The sequence below is a fragment of the Podarcis gaigeae genome, assembly GCF_964106915.1.
Source record: "Podarcis gaigeae genome assembly, chromosome: 3".
Classification (NCBI taxonomy): Eukaryota; Metazoa; Chordata; class Lepidosauria; order Squamata; family Lacertidae; genus Podarcis; species Podarcis gaigeae.
This window is the reverse complement of record NC_139680.1, coordinates 114,338,126-114,352,872: the sequence shown is the minus strand read 5'-3', so window position 1 is coordinate 114,352,872 and position 14,747 is coordinate 114,338,126. Positions and strand designations below refer to the sequence as shown.

The window sequence follows — 14,747 nt, the reverse complement described above, 5'->3', positions numbered from 1 at the left end:
TCCCCCACGTCTTCTGAAGGTCAGGGGAACCTGCTGAAAGGGAGATCCTCAAGACTGTCTTGACTGCATGAAATGTCAAGTGTGTGTATTGATCTGTTGCTTTTTGTGGTATAGTATGTTGCATTGCTGCCCATTCAGAAGGCTCCGTGGAGCCATCCTTTGGTACAGTTTTAAAAATAAATCCAAAAGCATTGCTTAACTGCAATCCCAGAATTCTTTATGGGCAACCATGATGGTTAAATTGGTGATAATAAACTGAATAGTTTCCCCAATCACCCCTTTCTCCCACTCCCTGATGAATGCAAGGTATATCAGAAGACGTTCAACCTGTATATCGGGGGGGGGGGGTGGCTTCTCAGGTTTCCATGTATTACAGGCAGCTAATAGCCATGTTCTTTCATCATAATATATGAAATAAAATCTGACCAGCCAGTATGAAAATTGTCTATTGCAAAAAAATTCCTCCTTGCTCTCAGTTCATGGGTTAATTTTTTCTATCGGGGCAGGATGACATGCTTGAGATACCCATTCCAAAATTAAGTTGACAAATAAAGAATTTACTAGTCTAAAGTGTTTTCTTTCACTGGAACTGAAATTGATTTGATGAGAGCAGTTTGACCATAGTTTACCCAATGAACTTTACATCTGTTTGTAAGCCAACAACAAGCCACAGTTCAGGTTGTGGCTTATTCGCCATTAACTATAGTTAAGCCCAAGGGCAGGGTTCACACATAAAGCTAAGTGGTGGTTTAATAACCACTGTTTAATAAACCATGTCTTAGGATTGCATGAGAGAAGCAGGGCAGTATTCCTAGTGCAGGGGTCAGCAAAGCTTACCAGGCATGGGCCGGATCACTCCCATGGAGATCCTCCATGGGCCGGATCGGCACAGCACGATGCAGGAAATCTCATCTGCGCATGTCCGCAGCACCGGAAATCGCGTTTGCGCATGCCCAGATGCTGAAAATCACATCTGCGCAGAAGCAATTTTTGGCGCCACGGGCATGCGCAGATGTGATTTCGGCGTCTGGGTATGCGCAGATACGGTTTCTGGAGCCGCAGAAGAGAGTCCCTATGCTGTGCTACACCAGTTTAGCGCAGCACACAGGGACTTGCCGAGAGGGCGGCTCGGTTCGGGGTGGCTCATGGGCCGGTTAAGCGACCCTCATAGGCTGCTTCCGGCCCATGGGCCTTAGGTTGCTGACTTCTGTCCTGGTGTATAATATTGGCACCTTCTCCCCACCCCAATCCCTTTCCCTAATGGTCCCTAGCACAGAAATCACCTTTTTCACAGCTGCTGCACACTAGGTCAACATTTCATTGTGCCATCCACCATGACCTCAAGAGCATTCTTCATTAGTCGCTGTGAGTTTGGGCCCCTTCAGTATGTGTGCATTTAGGATATTTGCGCCAATGTGTATCTCTTTACACTGAACTGCATTTGTCATTCTCTCAATTTGGATATGGCTTTTTAGAGTCCTATAGGGTTTCACCATCATAAAAAAATTGAAGCAATCCACAATCTTGGCTGCTTTGCTTAACCCTTAAGTCCACAAAATTCAGGAACTTAAGAAAAGGCATCAATCCTAATGCAGATCTTGGAGGGGCTTCATTCCTTCGCTCTCTAAACTGGGATGATTGTTTAATTATTCCCATTCCTGTTCTTTAATCAATTATCACTCCATAGGATCTGTTCTCTTATCCCATTACTGCTTAATGCAGGCATAGGCAAACTCAGCCCTCCAGGTGTTTGGGGACTACAACTCCCATCTTCCCTGACCACTTGTCCTGTTAGCGAGGGATGATGGGAGTTGTAGTCCCAAAACATCTGCAGGGCCGAGTTTGCCTATTCCTGGCTTTAATGTATTCAGGCAGCTTTACTCAGGGACACTGTATACTTGGGGCTTTTAATAATTCCTTGATGCATCCTGTTTTATCAGTGATTTGTTGTTTGATAGTTTACAAACTTTAAAAAAATATTTTGTAGGTATCAAAAAATACGTTGTTGGCTTAATTATCAAGACTTCATCCGATCCATCATGTGTTGAAGTAAGTGAGATTTCTCTGGGGGACTGGAAAGTGGGCTCCTTTCTGATGAAGTGAAACCCGGCCCTAACTCTTTTTTTCTTTGCTTCCTCTAGAAAGAGAAAGTATACATAGGGAAGTTAAACATGATTCTTGTTCAGGTAAGTTTCGTCTCTGACCTAAAAATACTAGTTATGATGGTTTTATCAGTAGAAAACTAATCTTATACGACATGGGGTTCTCATGCTTTGCAGATACTAAAACAAGAATGGCCAAAACATTGGCCAACATTCATCAGTGACATAGTTGGGGCCAGCAGGACAAGTGAGAGCCTTTGTCAGAACAACATGGTGATCTTAAAACTGCTTAGTGAAGAGGTGTTTGACTTTTCCAGTGGACAAATAACTCAAGTAAAAGCCAAACACTTAAAGGACAGGCAAGTAGTGTTTTCTCCCCCATATACTATACCTAAGTGGGCTGTTGCTCATCTGTTTTATCCACCAGCTTTCCTTGCAGATATTTGGAGGCAATATATTGCAACTGCCTCTTTCCCTAAACTCTAAACAGAGCTTATCTGTCTCTAAGTTTGTGATGTAGAAATAAAACTATTTTGCAACTTCTGCTCTTAAAAGATAGACTTCAGAAGCAATACAGTAAGCCCACAACTTACATGGGGGTTTCGTTCTAGGGATCGTGCCTAAAGCCAAAATTGTATTTAGTCCAAGAACACATTGGGTTCAGTGGTGGGTGGGATTGCCAAAGTCTGTTTTCCCCTGTATATTTAACTATTTGCCAAGCGTGCAAGCTGAATATGCACAAGTTAAATGCACGTGGGACGCAGGTGGCGCTGTGGGTAAAACCTCAGTGCCTAGGACTTGCTGATCGTATGGTCGGTGGTTCGAATCCCCGCGGCGGGGTGAGCTCCCGTCTTTCGGTCCCAGCTCCTGCCCACCTAGCAGTTCGAAAGCACGTCAAAGTGCAAGTAGAAAAATAGGTACCGCTTTATAGCGGGAAGGTAAACGGCGTTTCCGTGTGCTGCGCTGGTGCTGGCTCGCCAGAGCAGCTTCGTCACGCTGGCCACGTGACCCGGAAGTGTCTCCGGACAGCGCTGGCCCCGGCCTCTTAAGTGAGATGGGTGCACAACCCTAGAGTCGGACACGACTGGCCTGTACGGGCAGGGGTACCTTTACCTTTAAATGCACGTAAGTTGCAGGCTTACTGCACATATCTGCAGGTTCTTGCCTTTGCTTGAATTGGTACTTTGTAATCTGCTGGTGTTTGCTTGGGCTATCCTGCGAAACCTCTAAAAGTAGTAACAAAAGTCTTTGCAGTAGTATGACGTATCAAACATGGTAGAGGCATTTTATATTGCAACTTTTAATGTTGCTTTTTAATATAATGTTTTATTATTTTTTTTATTTGTTAGAAACCACCCAGAGTGGCTGGGGCAACCCATTCAGATTGGCAGAGTACAAATAATAAAGTTGTTATTTGCTGATTTTCTCTCTCTATTTCTTCTAGTATGTGCAATGAGTTCTCACAGATATTTCAGCTGTGTCAATTTGTGATGGTAAGCTTTATTGCAATATAATCTTTGTAAAATGGTCACATTATTATAAAGACAGATTTGCTTATATGTAGCTTTGTTAACAGGAAAACTCTCAAAATGCTCCCCTTGTTCATGCGACTTTGGAAACTTTGCTTCGATTCCTCAACTGGATTCCACTGGGCTATATTTTTGAGACCAAGCTGATCAGCACGCTAATATACAAAGTGAGTATTTCCTCTAAACTAAATAACCACTTGAGCCTAGGACTTGCCGATCAGAAGGTCGGTGGTTCGAATCCCCACAATGGGGTGAGCTCCCGTTGTTCGGTCCCCGCTCCTGCCCACCTAGCTGTTCGAAAGCACGTCAAAGTGCAAGTAGATAAATAGGTACCGCTCTGGCAGGAAGTTAAAGGGCGTTTCTGTGCGCTGCTCTGATTCGCTAGAAGCAGCTTAGTTATGCTGGCCACATGACCCAGAAGATGTCTGCGGACAAACGCTGGCTCCCTCGGCCTATAGAGCGAGATGAGCACGTAACTCCAGTGTTGTCCGCGACTGGACCCTAATGGTCAAGGGTACCTTTACCTTTTACCTAAATAACCACTGAGAGGGAAAATGGGGTGCTGATTGTAGCTAGTAAGTGAGTACCTAACTTCCATGCATATTTTTTTCTTTTACAGTTTTTAAATGTCCCTATGTTCCGAAATGTCTCCTTGAAGTGCCTCACAGAGATTGCTGGTGTCAGTGTAAGTCAGTATGAGGAACAGTTTGTCACACTCTTTACCTTGACGATGATGCAGCTCAAACAGGTAATTTCTCCTCCTCCCAAGCTTATATTAGAGTGGGTGGCAGTTCTTACTCTGAAGCAGTTGGTTCCTCTCAAATTCTTCAACTGGATACCAAGATTTCCCGTGCAGGCAACAGCTTGTTCATTGGGAGTAAATTGTCAGGCCTGGTCGTTGTCCTCTTCAGATCACCACACAAACACTTCTTGTTCTTATATAACTTTTTATTGCGTATTAACAAAACAGTCTTATAAACGGTTCTTAAATATTATTTCTCTCAAAATGGCGAAGGCGCCCTTCCCTTCCCCGCTCTTTCTTCTAACCTCCTGGCTAGAGCTGGCTTGTATCTCCCCTCCTCCGAATCTGAGCTAGAACTTAACTCTTGCCTTTCCTGTGAACAGCCAGTCCCTCCCTGTTGTTCCTTTTGCTCTCTTCTATTAGTTTCACTGCTCTCCTTCCCCCCTTGGCGAATGCTTTCTCCCTCTGAGAAACTGGAAACTTCTAACTCTTCCCTGACATAAATCTTGTGGCATCCCAGTATTTTTTCCCCTGTATGCAACATTCGAGGAATTAATGGATCTTATCAGTGGACCGTATGCCAAGTTGTGCAGAAACATCCACGTGGGGTGAAATCTCATTGATCTCAGTGGAGCTATTTATGGCAGCAGGCCAAAGTGAAGCAGGCCAAAGTGTGTGTAGTTGATGACACCACTGGCATTTACACGACTGCCAGATTATAATTTTGAGTTCCATTCTTCTTAGATGCTTCCTTTGAACACCAATATTCGACTTGCATACTCCAATGGAAAAGACGATGAGCAGAATTTCATCCAGAATCTCAGTTTGTTTCTCTGTACCTTTCTGAAAGAGCATGGTCAACTTATAGAAAAGCGTTTAAATCTAAGGGAGACATTAATGGAAGTAAGTTTTCCCAGTTTGCTTGTTTCTTATTTGTATGTGTTGTTGTTTTGGTGTCCTTTGTATCTCATCGGCTTTACTGAAAAGTAAGTTGGGTCAAGAACTGAGTAAAGCATGATGGCAGACTTAACTTGGATTAGTAGACAGGGTAAATTTGTGTCTCAAATGTGAGCTCCTTTGCCAGCTGCACGGTTGGCTTGATCCCAGTATTTGGGTTTGGGATGTGCAGTTCTCAAAGGGAGTTTCTCCAGCATTTCTAGTCTGGTAATCGTTTACCTTGTGAAATAGTAAGAGCTCTTTCTCCTGCTGTCAGTACTTAGTGCTGACACAATGCCAGTTGCCCTTTTGTATTCATTCTTAGGATGTGAACTTGTATTTTTTGGGGCTGAGAACTTAGTCAAAAGCATTTTTGAGATGCTCCACCAAAAACCGATCAGATCTTAAAAGTTGCCAGTTTTTATATATGCTTAGCCCTTTCATATGTCAATTAAGTAATCACCATAAATTTGCTTTAGGCCCTTCATTACATGCTGCTGGTATCTGAAGTTGAAGAAACTGAAATCTTTAAGATTTGTCTGGAGTACTGGAATCACCTGGCTGCTGAACTATATAGAGAGAGCCCATTTTCAACATCTGCTTCGCCATTACTTTCGGGGACTCAGCATTTTGATGTTCCTCCCCGGAGACAACTTTATCTTCCAGTTCTGTCTAAGGTAATAGGAATCGTCCAACTTGCTTACAATCTCTGTCATAGTTGGGCTTAAGCATTCTTCTGAATGTCTGGTAGCTTGATTTATTCAGAAGCAGTTCCAAAATCATTTCATAGGAGTTTACTGCTTCAGCTCGTAAAGTTTGGGCTTATTTCTCTTAATAATAATAATAATAATAATAATAATAATAATAATAATAATAATAATAATAAATAATTTATTATTTATACCCCGCCCATCCAGCTGGGTTTCCCCTAGTATTGTGAAAAATATTAGGTGGGCTTTCATGGTTCATGGCGCTTAAAATAAAAACAGTATCAATCTTTATAAAGTCACAAGGTAAGAAGCCTACTTGCTGCAGTCAGATAACATTAATTGGAATGTGTGCCTGCCTCATGGTGAATGCACCTGCTGCTTGTTAAAAAAAATAAGTGTAAAGATATTTAGCAATATTCTTGTACGGAAAAACTTAGGAATATACAATTTGTGTGTGTTTCTCTGTCTCTCCTCCCCCCCCTTTCAAATATAGGTGCGGTTGTTGATGGTAAGCCGCATGGCAAAACCAGAGGAAGTGCTTGTTGTAGAAAATGACCAGGGGGAAGTTGTCCGAGAATTCATGAAAGACACAGATTCTATCAATTTGTACAAAAACATGAGAGAAACACTAGGTAAGTTAAAAAATAGTTGCCTGCAACTGCATGATCATCCCAGGGCCATAAATGTGTCTTTGTAAACGATTTAATGCAGATTTGTTCTACATTCTTCTGTCAACTATGATTTTAATTTCAGGTACTGCATGCAGTCCTTATTAGATAAAGTCTTTATGATATAAGCTCTGTCTTGGTGGTCATCCTGTGCTTGGAAAATTAGGTCACAAATGCCTACAGAAGCCTAGGAGACCAACTAGGGCCTATATTGCTTTTAGAAAAATCTAGCTAATGCATGCTTAATATTAACTCTATTTTTTAAGCATAGATTTTTCTCTGAAACCCTGAGAATATGTAATGCTCATTTTCATAGATGACCAATTTTTCTTTTTCTAGTTTACCTTACCCATTTGGATTACGCAGATACTGAGCGAATAATGACAGAGAAACTTCACAATCAAGTAAATGGTACCGAATGGTCATGGAAAAATCTAAACACTCTATGTTGGGCCATAGGCTCAATCAGTGGGGCAATGCATGAAGAAGATGAGAAGAGGTTTCTTGTAACAGTAATAAAGGTATTTATTAAGTTTCTACACTGCTCTTCATCTGAGGATCACAGGGCAGTTTACAATATGAAAACACAAAAATATGTAATATAGGAACAAACAAAAACACGACCCAGCCACCCCCACCCCCACACAGTTTAAAAGGCCATCAATTAATTAGCCAAAGGCCTGGGAGAAAGACAATGTTTTTGCCTGGCACCTATATGTAACAAATGTGTCGTGTGAGCCTCACTGCGGAAAGTATTCCACAAATGGGTAGCTACTGCAAAAAATACCCATTCTCATATTACCATCCTCTGGACCTCTTGTGGAGGAGGCACACAGAGATGGGCTTGAAATGATTATCTTGGTGTCCGGGTTGGTTCATTCAAACCGGCAGTTTGAATTGGGACCAGAAACTAATTGGGAGCCTGTGCATTTGGGCCAGGATTGGTGTAATGTGCTCAAATATGGCCGCTGCAGCAGTTGAAGTTTCTAAACCATCTTCAGAGTCAGCACCATGTATAGCATATAGCTGGATAGAGAAATGTTAGTAGCTCTTGGGGGGAAGCAAACCAGATTTTCCAGAAAGAGGTGCAACATAGTCTGTTTTAAAAAGCAGTATCTGAACAAAAACCTCAGCGCCTAGGACTTGCCGATCGCATGGTCGGCGGTTTGAATCCCCGCGGCGGGGTGCGCTCCCGTCGTTCAGTCCCAGCGCCTGCCAACCTAGCAGTTCGAAAGCACTCCCGGGTGCAAGTAGATAAATAGGGACCGCTTACCAGCGGGAAAGTAAACGGCGTTCCGTGTGCTGCGCTGGCTCGCCAGATGCAGCTTGTCACGCTGGCCACGTGACCCGGAAGTGTCTGCGGATAGCGCTGGCTCCCGGCCTATAGAGTGAGATGAGCGCACAACCCTAGAGTCTGTCAAGACTAGCCCGTAGGGGCAGAGGTACCTTTACCTTTACCTTATCTGAACAAAAGTTCTAGGGAATGCTAATCTTACCAGTGGCCAAAGTTAACTCCAAGGAAGGCGGGATTTCATAAAGGTAACACGTAGCTTCTGTTGCTGATGCAGCCTCAATTATTGTCTTGGAGTCAACACACTTAAATGTAGACATGCTAGTGGCGGTTCAAATAAAATAACTGAAGTTATTTTAAGACTTGTACAACACCTTTTGATGGAAGATCCTCAAGGCAACTTGCAATAGATTGTAATAATGCAAAAGAACCCCATCAAAACACACGCACACATCCCAGTAGCCCTTAGTGGGGGCCAGAGTGTACTTCCCTTCTATTTGAGAAAAGGAGAAGCCTCTACGGTAATGCAGGCATTTATTGAAAAGAAAAATGAGGACTTTGTAGAGGTTCTTTAAAATATTCTGGACGCTGCAAACTGTGAATAGAAAAAATGCTTTTAAATTTAACTTCTAACAGTACAACTCCATCTTTCTTTCTTTCTTTCTTTCTTTCTTTCTTTCTTTCTTTCTTTCTTTCTTTTTGTAGGACCTTCTGGGACTTTGCGAGCAAAAGCGAGGGAAGGATAATAAAGCTATTATTGCATCCAATATAATGTATATAGTAGGGCAATATCCAAGGTTTCTGAGAGCCCACTGGAAATTTCTGAAGACTGTTGTTAACAAGCTCTTTGAATTTATGCATGGTAATTTATCTGGAATTCTCACTTTGTTTTCACAGTAACAAATATTTCTTGCAGTCTAAATTTTGAAATAGTTAACTGCTTTTGATCCTAGACTACCTTAACATTATAAGACTTTGAGAAGCAGGAATGTGTTCATTTGACTCAAGATTCTGAGTAGCACCTCTATTCCAATTTCATTTCCTTAAGCCCCAATAGAAGACACGAAAATATTACTTAAATTTATTTAGGAAAGAGAAATAGGCCAACTTTTGCAAGATTTCTGTGGAAAGATGAAACCTGAGAAACAGCAGCACGTTGTATCCAGTAATTTTTGGTATCCACAACTTTTCTCTTGCTCTGCTATAGAAACCCACGATGGTGTCCAAGACATGGCTTGCGATACTTTTATAAAAATAGCGCAGAAATGCCGCAGACACTTTGTTCAAGTCCAGGTGGGAGAGGTCATGCCATTCATTGACGAGATCCTGAACAACATTAATACAATCATTTGTGACCTTCAACCACAACAGGTATGTCACTCAACTTTATAAAAACAAGAATATAGAACCTTGGGCCTGAGGGTGGACACATCTGTTGCTCTGTCAATTTTGCCTCTGCCCACTGATAATGTAGCCCCTATAAGGTTTTGACTTACAAAGAAGTGCAGCCTTTGAGCTGATAGTTTCTCCACCCCTGACTTAAAATGAAAGATGTATGGAGAAAGCTTGGAATGAATTCTGTGTCAGTGTTTTGCATATGAAGGAGCTCTTGCACTCACAGAAGAGCACTTTTGGACTTAAAACAGTGGTTTTGGAGCTTTGGGACACATGTGCATTGTACAAAGCAGTGGCAAGCTGTGAATGGCTGGTTTGCTGTTAAGTTCTCCTCTGCCCAAAATAGTCCTATAGCATTCACATCTTTTAAGTTGTGTTTTTAGGTTGTCCTAAAAAGGCTCTACTTATTTTTGAGCAATAATAATTCACATATTTTAGAAGAATTTGCAGCTTCATCGTTGAACAGATAATTTAAATAAATGCACCTGTTTTAAATACCAGTCTGAAATGCATGTATAGGCCTACCATATTTTAGCATATTCAGCTATATGTTTTGGTACATTTGATACCTCAACTAGGTGCATACTTTCTACGAAGCAGTTGGATACATGATTGGAGCACAGACTGACCAGACAGTACAAGAGCATTTGATAGAGAAATACATGTTACTTCCTAATCAAGTATGGGACAGCATAATTCAACAGGCCACAAAAGTAAGTATATTCTCTATTGGGTTTCCTTTATTTTGAACATATGGAGACACTTGCATATGTGAGTGTGTCATGTGAGCCACAACAAAATGGCTGCCATGATGGCTTGACCAGCCACAAAATGGCTGCCATGGCAGTGGTCACCAAAATCAGTGGTGCTTCAAATAATTTACTCCCAATTTTCAAAGCTTTTATTGCCCCGAGTTGTGTAAAGTTACACGAACTACTTCATTCCATGTATGGATCTAAAACACATTAATTTTACTTTCAGTTTTACCATTTGGCCTCGTGTAACTTGCAGTTTCTGCTTCGCCATAGCAAAATTGTAGCAACCTTCATAGATCATAGTGGACAAAAGGAGTATATATATTTTTTTCCCAGTTCACAGAAGGCTGATGAAGCATGTCATTACTAACTTTATGCATATCATTTGGACCCATCCTTTGGTGGGCAGTGCTGAAATGAGATTGACCTGCCTTCCAAGACTCTGTGGTGGAATTCTATGGAGATGTGGTGCGAAATATGAGAACATTTGCTATGTGTGTGAGAGAGGCATCGGTTAATGTGGCTAAAGGCAGCCGCCTTAGGCACTGCCCCGCCCCAAACTTACAAGCTGCTACCACCCTCCTAGTAAGCAAAATGCAGGCTAGTAAAGAAAAACTTGAGCAGGTTACAAATGCAGCTGATAGAAGAACCACCCTGGGATCTACTGGTATAGGGTGGTATCCAAATGTAATTAATGAATTAATAGAAAAGGCATGGCTTCATCAGTCTGCCATTTCTGCGCTGGGAATGAAGGAATTAATTTTCTCTCTCTGTCTCTCCCCCCCCCCCCCAAAAAAAAACCAGCAGACTATTTTCATGCTGGCCAGGGAGGAGGGAGAGATTTAATTTACTATTACTATTATTACATTTCGTTTTAACATAGTGTTCCAGGCGACATGCAACACAGCTAAAAATGATAGAATAAAATACCGAATCAAGTAGCAGGAAATATATATATATATATACACACACACACACACACACACACATACATGGTTTACTTCTGTTCCACAGAACGTTGATATCCTAAAGGACTCTGAAACTGTTAAGCAATTGGGGAGCATTCTGAAAACAAATGTGCGGGCGTGTAAAGCTGTTGGGCATCCCTTTGTGATTCAGCTGGGCAGAATCTACTTGGATATGCTGAATGTGTACAAGTGCCTCAGTGAAAACATTTCTGCAGCTATTCAGGCAAACGGTGAGTATTACTGGCTTTAACATAAGTATTTGGAGTATGCAGAGGCTTCACGGGCTACCCCAAAAGTCAGAACTTCTAGTTTCTGCCTTAGCAGGGCAGCGGGGAGCCTTCATCCTGCTGCCCTGCAGAGGCTTCGCGCGGCTATCCCTGTCTTTTGCGGGAGGTGGGGGGAAAGCCAGGAGGCTTGCGTTCGCTGAAGCCAGGAGGGCAAGAGGAATCGGTGCGCACCAATCCCGCTTGCTCTCCTGGCTTCAGGGATAGCCCCGCAAAGCCTCCTGAGCGAAGAGGGAGGAGCGCTCCCTCCTCGCTCAGGAGGCTTTGCGTTGCTTTCTTATTTCTTGGTTTTCCTCCCCTAAAAACTAGGTGCGTCTTATGGTCCAGTGCGTCTAATAGAGCGAAAAATACGGTAGCTTGGGTAAAAGACACGGATGAAGTGATGGAATGGTGTATGTTGTTTGAAAAGCCAAGGGTGGTTAGTACAAGATTAAATTTAATGAATGGATGGGATAGGGGAACCCTTGCATGGTGTGGTCATAGAACTTACTACAACACATCAAATTGCCTATATAAGAATCAACATGGTTTCACACGAGGAAGCATTGCAGTACAAAAGCAAGTGTTAAAGGCAGGACGTTTTTTTGAAAGTGATGCTCCTTTTTCAGCTTGCTGGCTTTGATTGTTAAGATGGGGAGTTTCTTTAATGGTCATACAAACTTCCATGAAGGGTTGGTGCATATGCAACTTTACCAATTCCTTAACCATTGCTAAGACAAACTTTTAACTTGCTACTAGTCTTTCTTTCTTTCTTTCTTTCTTTCTTTCTTTCTTTCTTTCTTTCTTTCTGGTTTCTGTGTTTGAAAATAGATCAACCATGGTTAAAGTCAGTGTTGAGGAAAGCCTTCACAGGATGGAGTGGGAAGGGAGATGGGATTTGTACCGAGGATGGTATATGCTTCCAGTAGCCCCTGTAATAAAAGGGTCAGAGCTTTTACTCTGAGGTAGAATTGTAGAGTTTGAAGGAACCCTGAGGGTCATCTAGTCCACCCCCCCACCCGCGCGCGCAATGCAAGAATCTCAACTAAATAATACATGATGCGGCCTCTGCTTAAGACATTAGTTTCTATAAAGTTTTTGGAGCTTATATGAAGTTCTTGTGATCTTAATACTGGATTTTGAAATTGTTTAAAGTTCAAATTGATTTTTACAAGGTTTTGACAGCTGCTTGCTTTGCCTTGAATTTTATCTGCCATATTTCATTGTTTTATTGGTTTTAGATAGAGGGGGGTAAAAATATTTTTGGATTGTTTTACAAAGTATGTATTCCTGGGTTGTAACTGACCTCAAACTCTTCCAGGAGAAATGGTTACGAAGCAACCTCTGATCAGAAGTATGAGAACAGTAAAAAGGGAAACTTTAAAACTAATTTCTGGCTGGGTGAGCCGATCCAATGATCCTCAGATGGTAAGTGGACTTCTCAAGTGTCAGCAACCTCAATGAATGGCAAATGCACACTCAAACATATAGTAGGCCTTGTGTTACAGTACAACTGTTTCTCTCTCTTTAGGTAGCTGAAAACTTTGTTCCACCTTTGCTGGATGCAGTTCTTATTGATTACCAGAGGAATGTTCCAGCTGCCAGAGAGCCTGAAGTGCTTAGTACAATGGCTATCATAGTAAACAAGCTGGGAGGACACATTACTGCTGAAATACCTCAGATATTTGATGCTGTCTTTGAATGCACATTAAATATGATCAATAAGGTAATTCACAAAGTCCTGCAACAAACAGGAATGCTTTGAGTTTCTTCACTGCTGTGAACCACATTCAGTTGTCTCTGTTTGAAATTGTAGTGTTCCTTGCAAATGTATGTGTGAAGCATTTATAGGCTGCTGCTCATGAAGAGGCTTGCCATGTAGTGGCTGTTAGAGCTATTCTTCTTGGAGGTGGAAATAAAATCTTAAGAAGGAACCTTATAAAAAACTTACTGGTTGACTTTCCGTAAAAAGAAAGGCAAAATACTTAAGCCTGACTTATGTAGGGTACCTATCTCTGAAAATCTTGCCTGAATAAGCATACCAGAACTTTAAACTGAGCAAAAAATGTTCTGACAGTTCTCCATTCATTTCATGGCTTATTGAATTTTTGCTGTATTCAGTCATTCACTGGAAGCAACTTTAAGGAAACAATTGTTTTAACCATTGTTAAAAAGGATAGATTAAACTAGGCTGTAGAGTATAGTTTAAAGTTTTGGTCTGTCTCAGGTATGCACTAGTGCTGAAAACTTGTAAATAAAACCATGATTTGAATTGTTTTGAAACTTCTTTCAAAATTAGGTTTGGGCTCTTAAACAACTGTGGCAGCTGTTGTACAGCTGCTGCCCTAGATTATTTTACTTTGGGGTGCTTTTTAAAGTAATGTGAAGTTCTAAAAATTAGTTTTGGTCAGACTATATTGTGTAACTTACATTATATTTTTTTCTGTTTTCTCCTTCCTCTGCCATTAGGACTTTGAAGAATATCCTGAACACAGAACAAACTTTTTCTTGCTACTACAAGCAGTAAACTCCCATTGCTTCCCAGCATTCCTGGCCATCCCACCTGCACAGTTCAAACTAGTACTGGATTCTATCATTTGGGCTTTCAAGCACACAATGAGAAACGTTGCAGATACAGGTGACTTATCCTAATTTTCTGAACTCTTATGCTTGAGTAAGTCAGCTAATTGTGCTGAACTATCCTCTGCCTAGAACATGTGGGCATGTAGATTCTTACCCAGGCACCCCCAAACTCAGCCCTCCAGATATTTTTTGGGACTACAATTCCCATCATCCCTGATCCTGTTAGCTAGGGATTATGGGAGTTTTAGTCCCAAAACGTCTGGAGGGCCAGGTTTTTTTTTGGGGGGGGGGTGTTCTTACCTATTTCTGAAAAGAGGCTGTTCTATATACCCGCCTAAACAGATTTGAAACTTGATTTAAGCTTCCCTCAAGAATTTATGGGAATTCTATTGAGTCCAGGTTTGGTGAAGTGGACACTCCAAATGTGTCCATTCATTTTAAATGTGGTAGTAATGAGTCTGATTATTTAATTTAAATAGTGGAATTCCCAGACTAATAACTTATTTGCTTCTGTGTAGCTCATATACTTGATGTACTTCACTTGGTTTCTAGAATGCATAACTTTTACAGGCACGAAAATTTTGAATAGCTTCATGTACTTTCTTCTAGGCCTTCAGATCCTTTATACACTTTTACAAAACGTTGCACAAGAAGAAGCTGCTGCCCAGAGTTTTTACCAGACTTATTTCTGTGACATTCTTCAGCACATTTTCTCTGTTGTAACAGACACGTCTCACACTGCTGGTAAGTAATTGTGGAGTGGGATGGAAGACCTTTACGGCTTGAGCTACAGTGAGTTCAGTTG

The 14,747-nt window shown here is 41.5% G+C and overlaps 1 protein-coding gene across 7 annotated transcripts in view; it reads left to right on the top strand.

Moving 5' to 3' along the window:
- XPO1 (exportin 1) overlaps positions 1-14,747 on the top strand; it is a 40,448-nt gene that overhangs the window by 23,265 nt on the left and 2,436 nt on the right. For all 7 annotated transcript variants that reach the window (XM_083733131.1, XM_083733134.1, XM_083733130.1 and 4 more), the window contains 18 exons: positions 1,988-2,049; positions 2,142-2,186; positions 2,280-2,461; positions 3,547-3,595; positions 3,679-3,798; positions 4,251-4,379; positions 5,118-5,276; positions 5,789-5,986; positions 6,513-6,651; positions 7,027-7,208; positions 8,684-8,840; positions 9,186-9,349; positions 9,952-10,086; positions 11,143-11,326; positions 12,681-12,787; positions 12,891-13,085; positions 13,829-13,997; positions 14,552-14,686. In XM_083733131.1, coding sequence (XP_083589257.1) covers positions 1,988-2,049; positions 2,142-2,186; positions 2,280-2,461; positions 3,547-3,595; positions 3,679-3,798; positions 4,251-4,379; positions 5,118-5,276; positions 5,789-5,986; positions 6,513-6,651; positions 7,027-7,208; positions 8,684-8,840; positions 9,186-9,349; positions 9,952-10,086; positions 11,143-11,326; positions 12,681-12,787; positions 12,891-13,085; positions 13,829-13,997; positions 14,552-14,686 — 2,511 coding nt within the window. The remainder of the gene's footprint in view (positions 1-1,987; positions 2,050-2,141; positions 2,187-2,279; positions 2,462-3,546; positions 3,596-3,678; positions 3,799-4,250; positions 4,380-5,117; positions 5,277-5,788; positions 5,987-6,512; positions 6,652-7,026; positions 7,209-8,683; positions 8,841-9,185; positions 9,350-9,951; positions 10,087-11,142; positions 11,327-12,680; positions 12,788-12,890; positions 13,086-13,828; positions 13,998-14,551; positions 14,687-14,747) is intronic.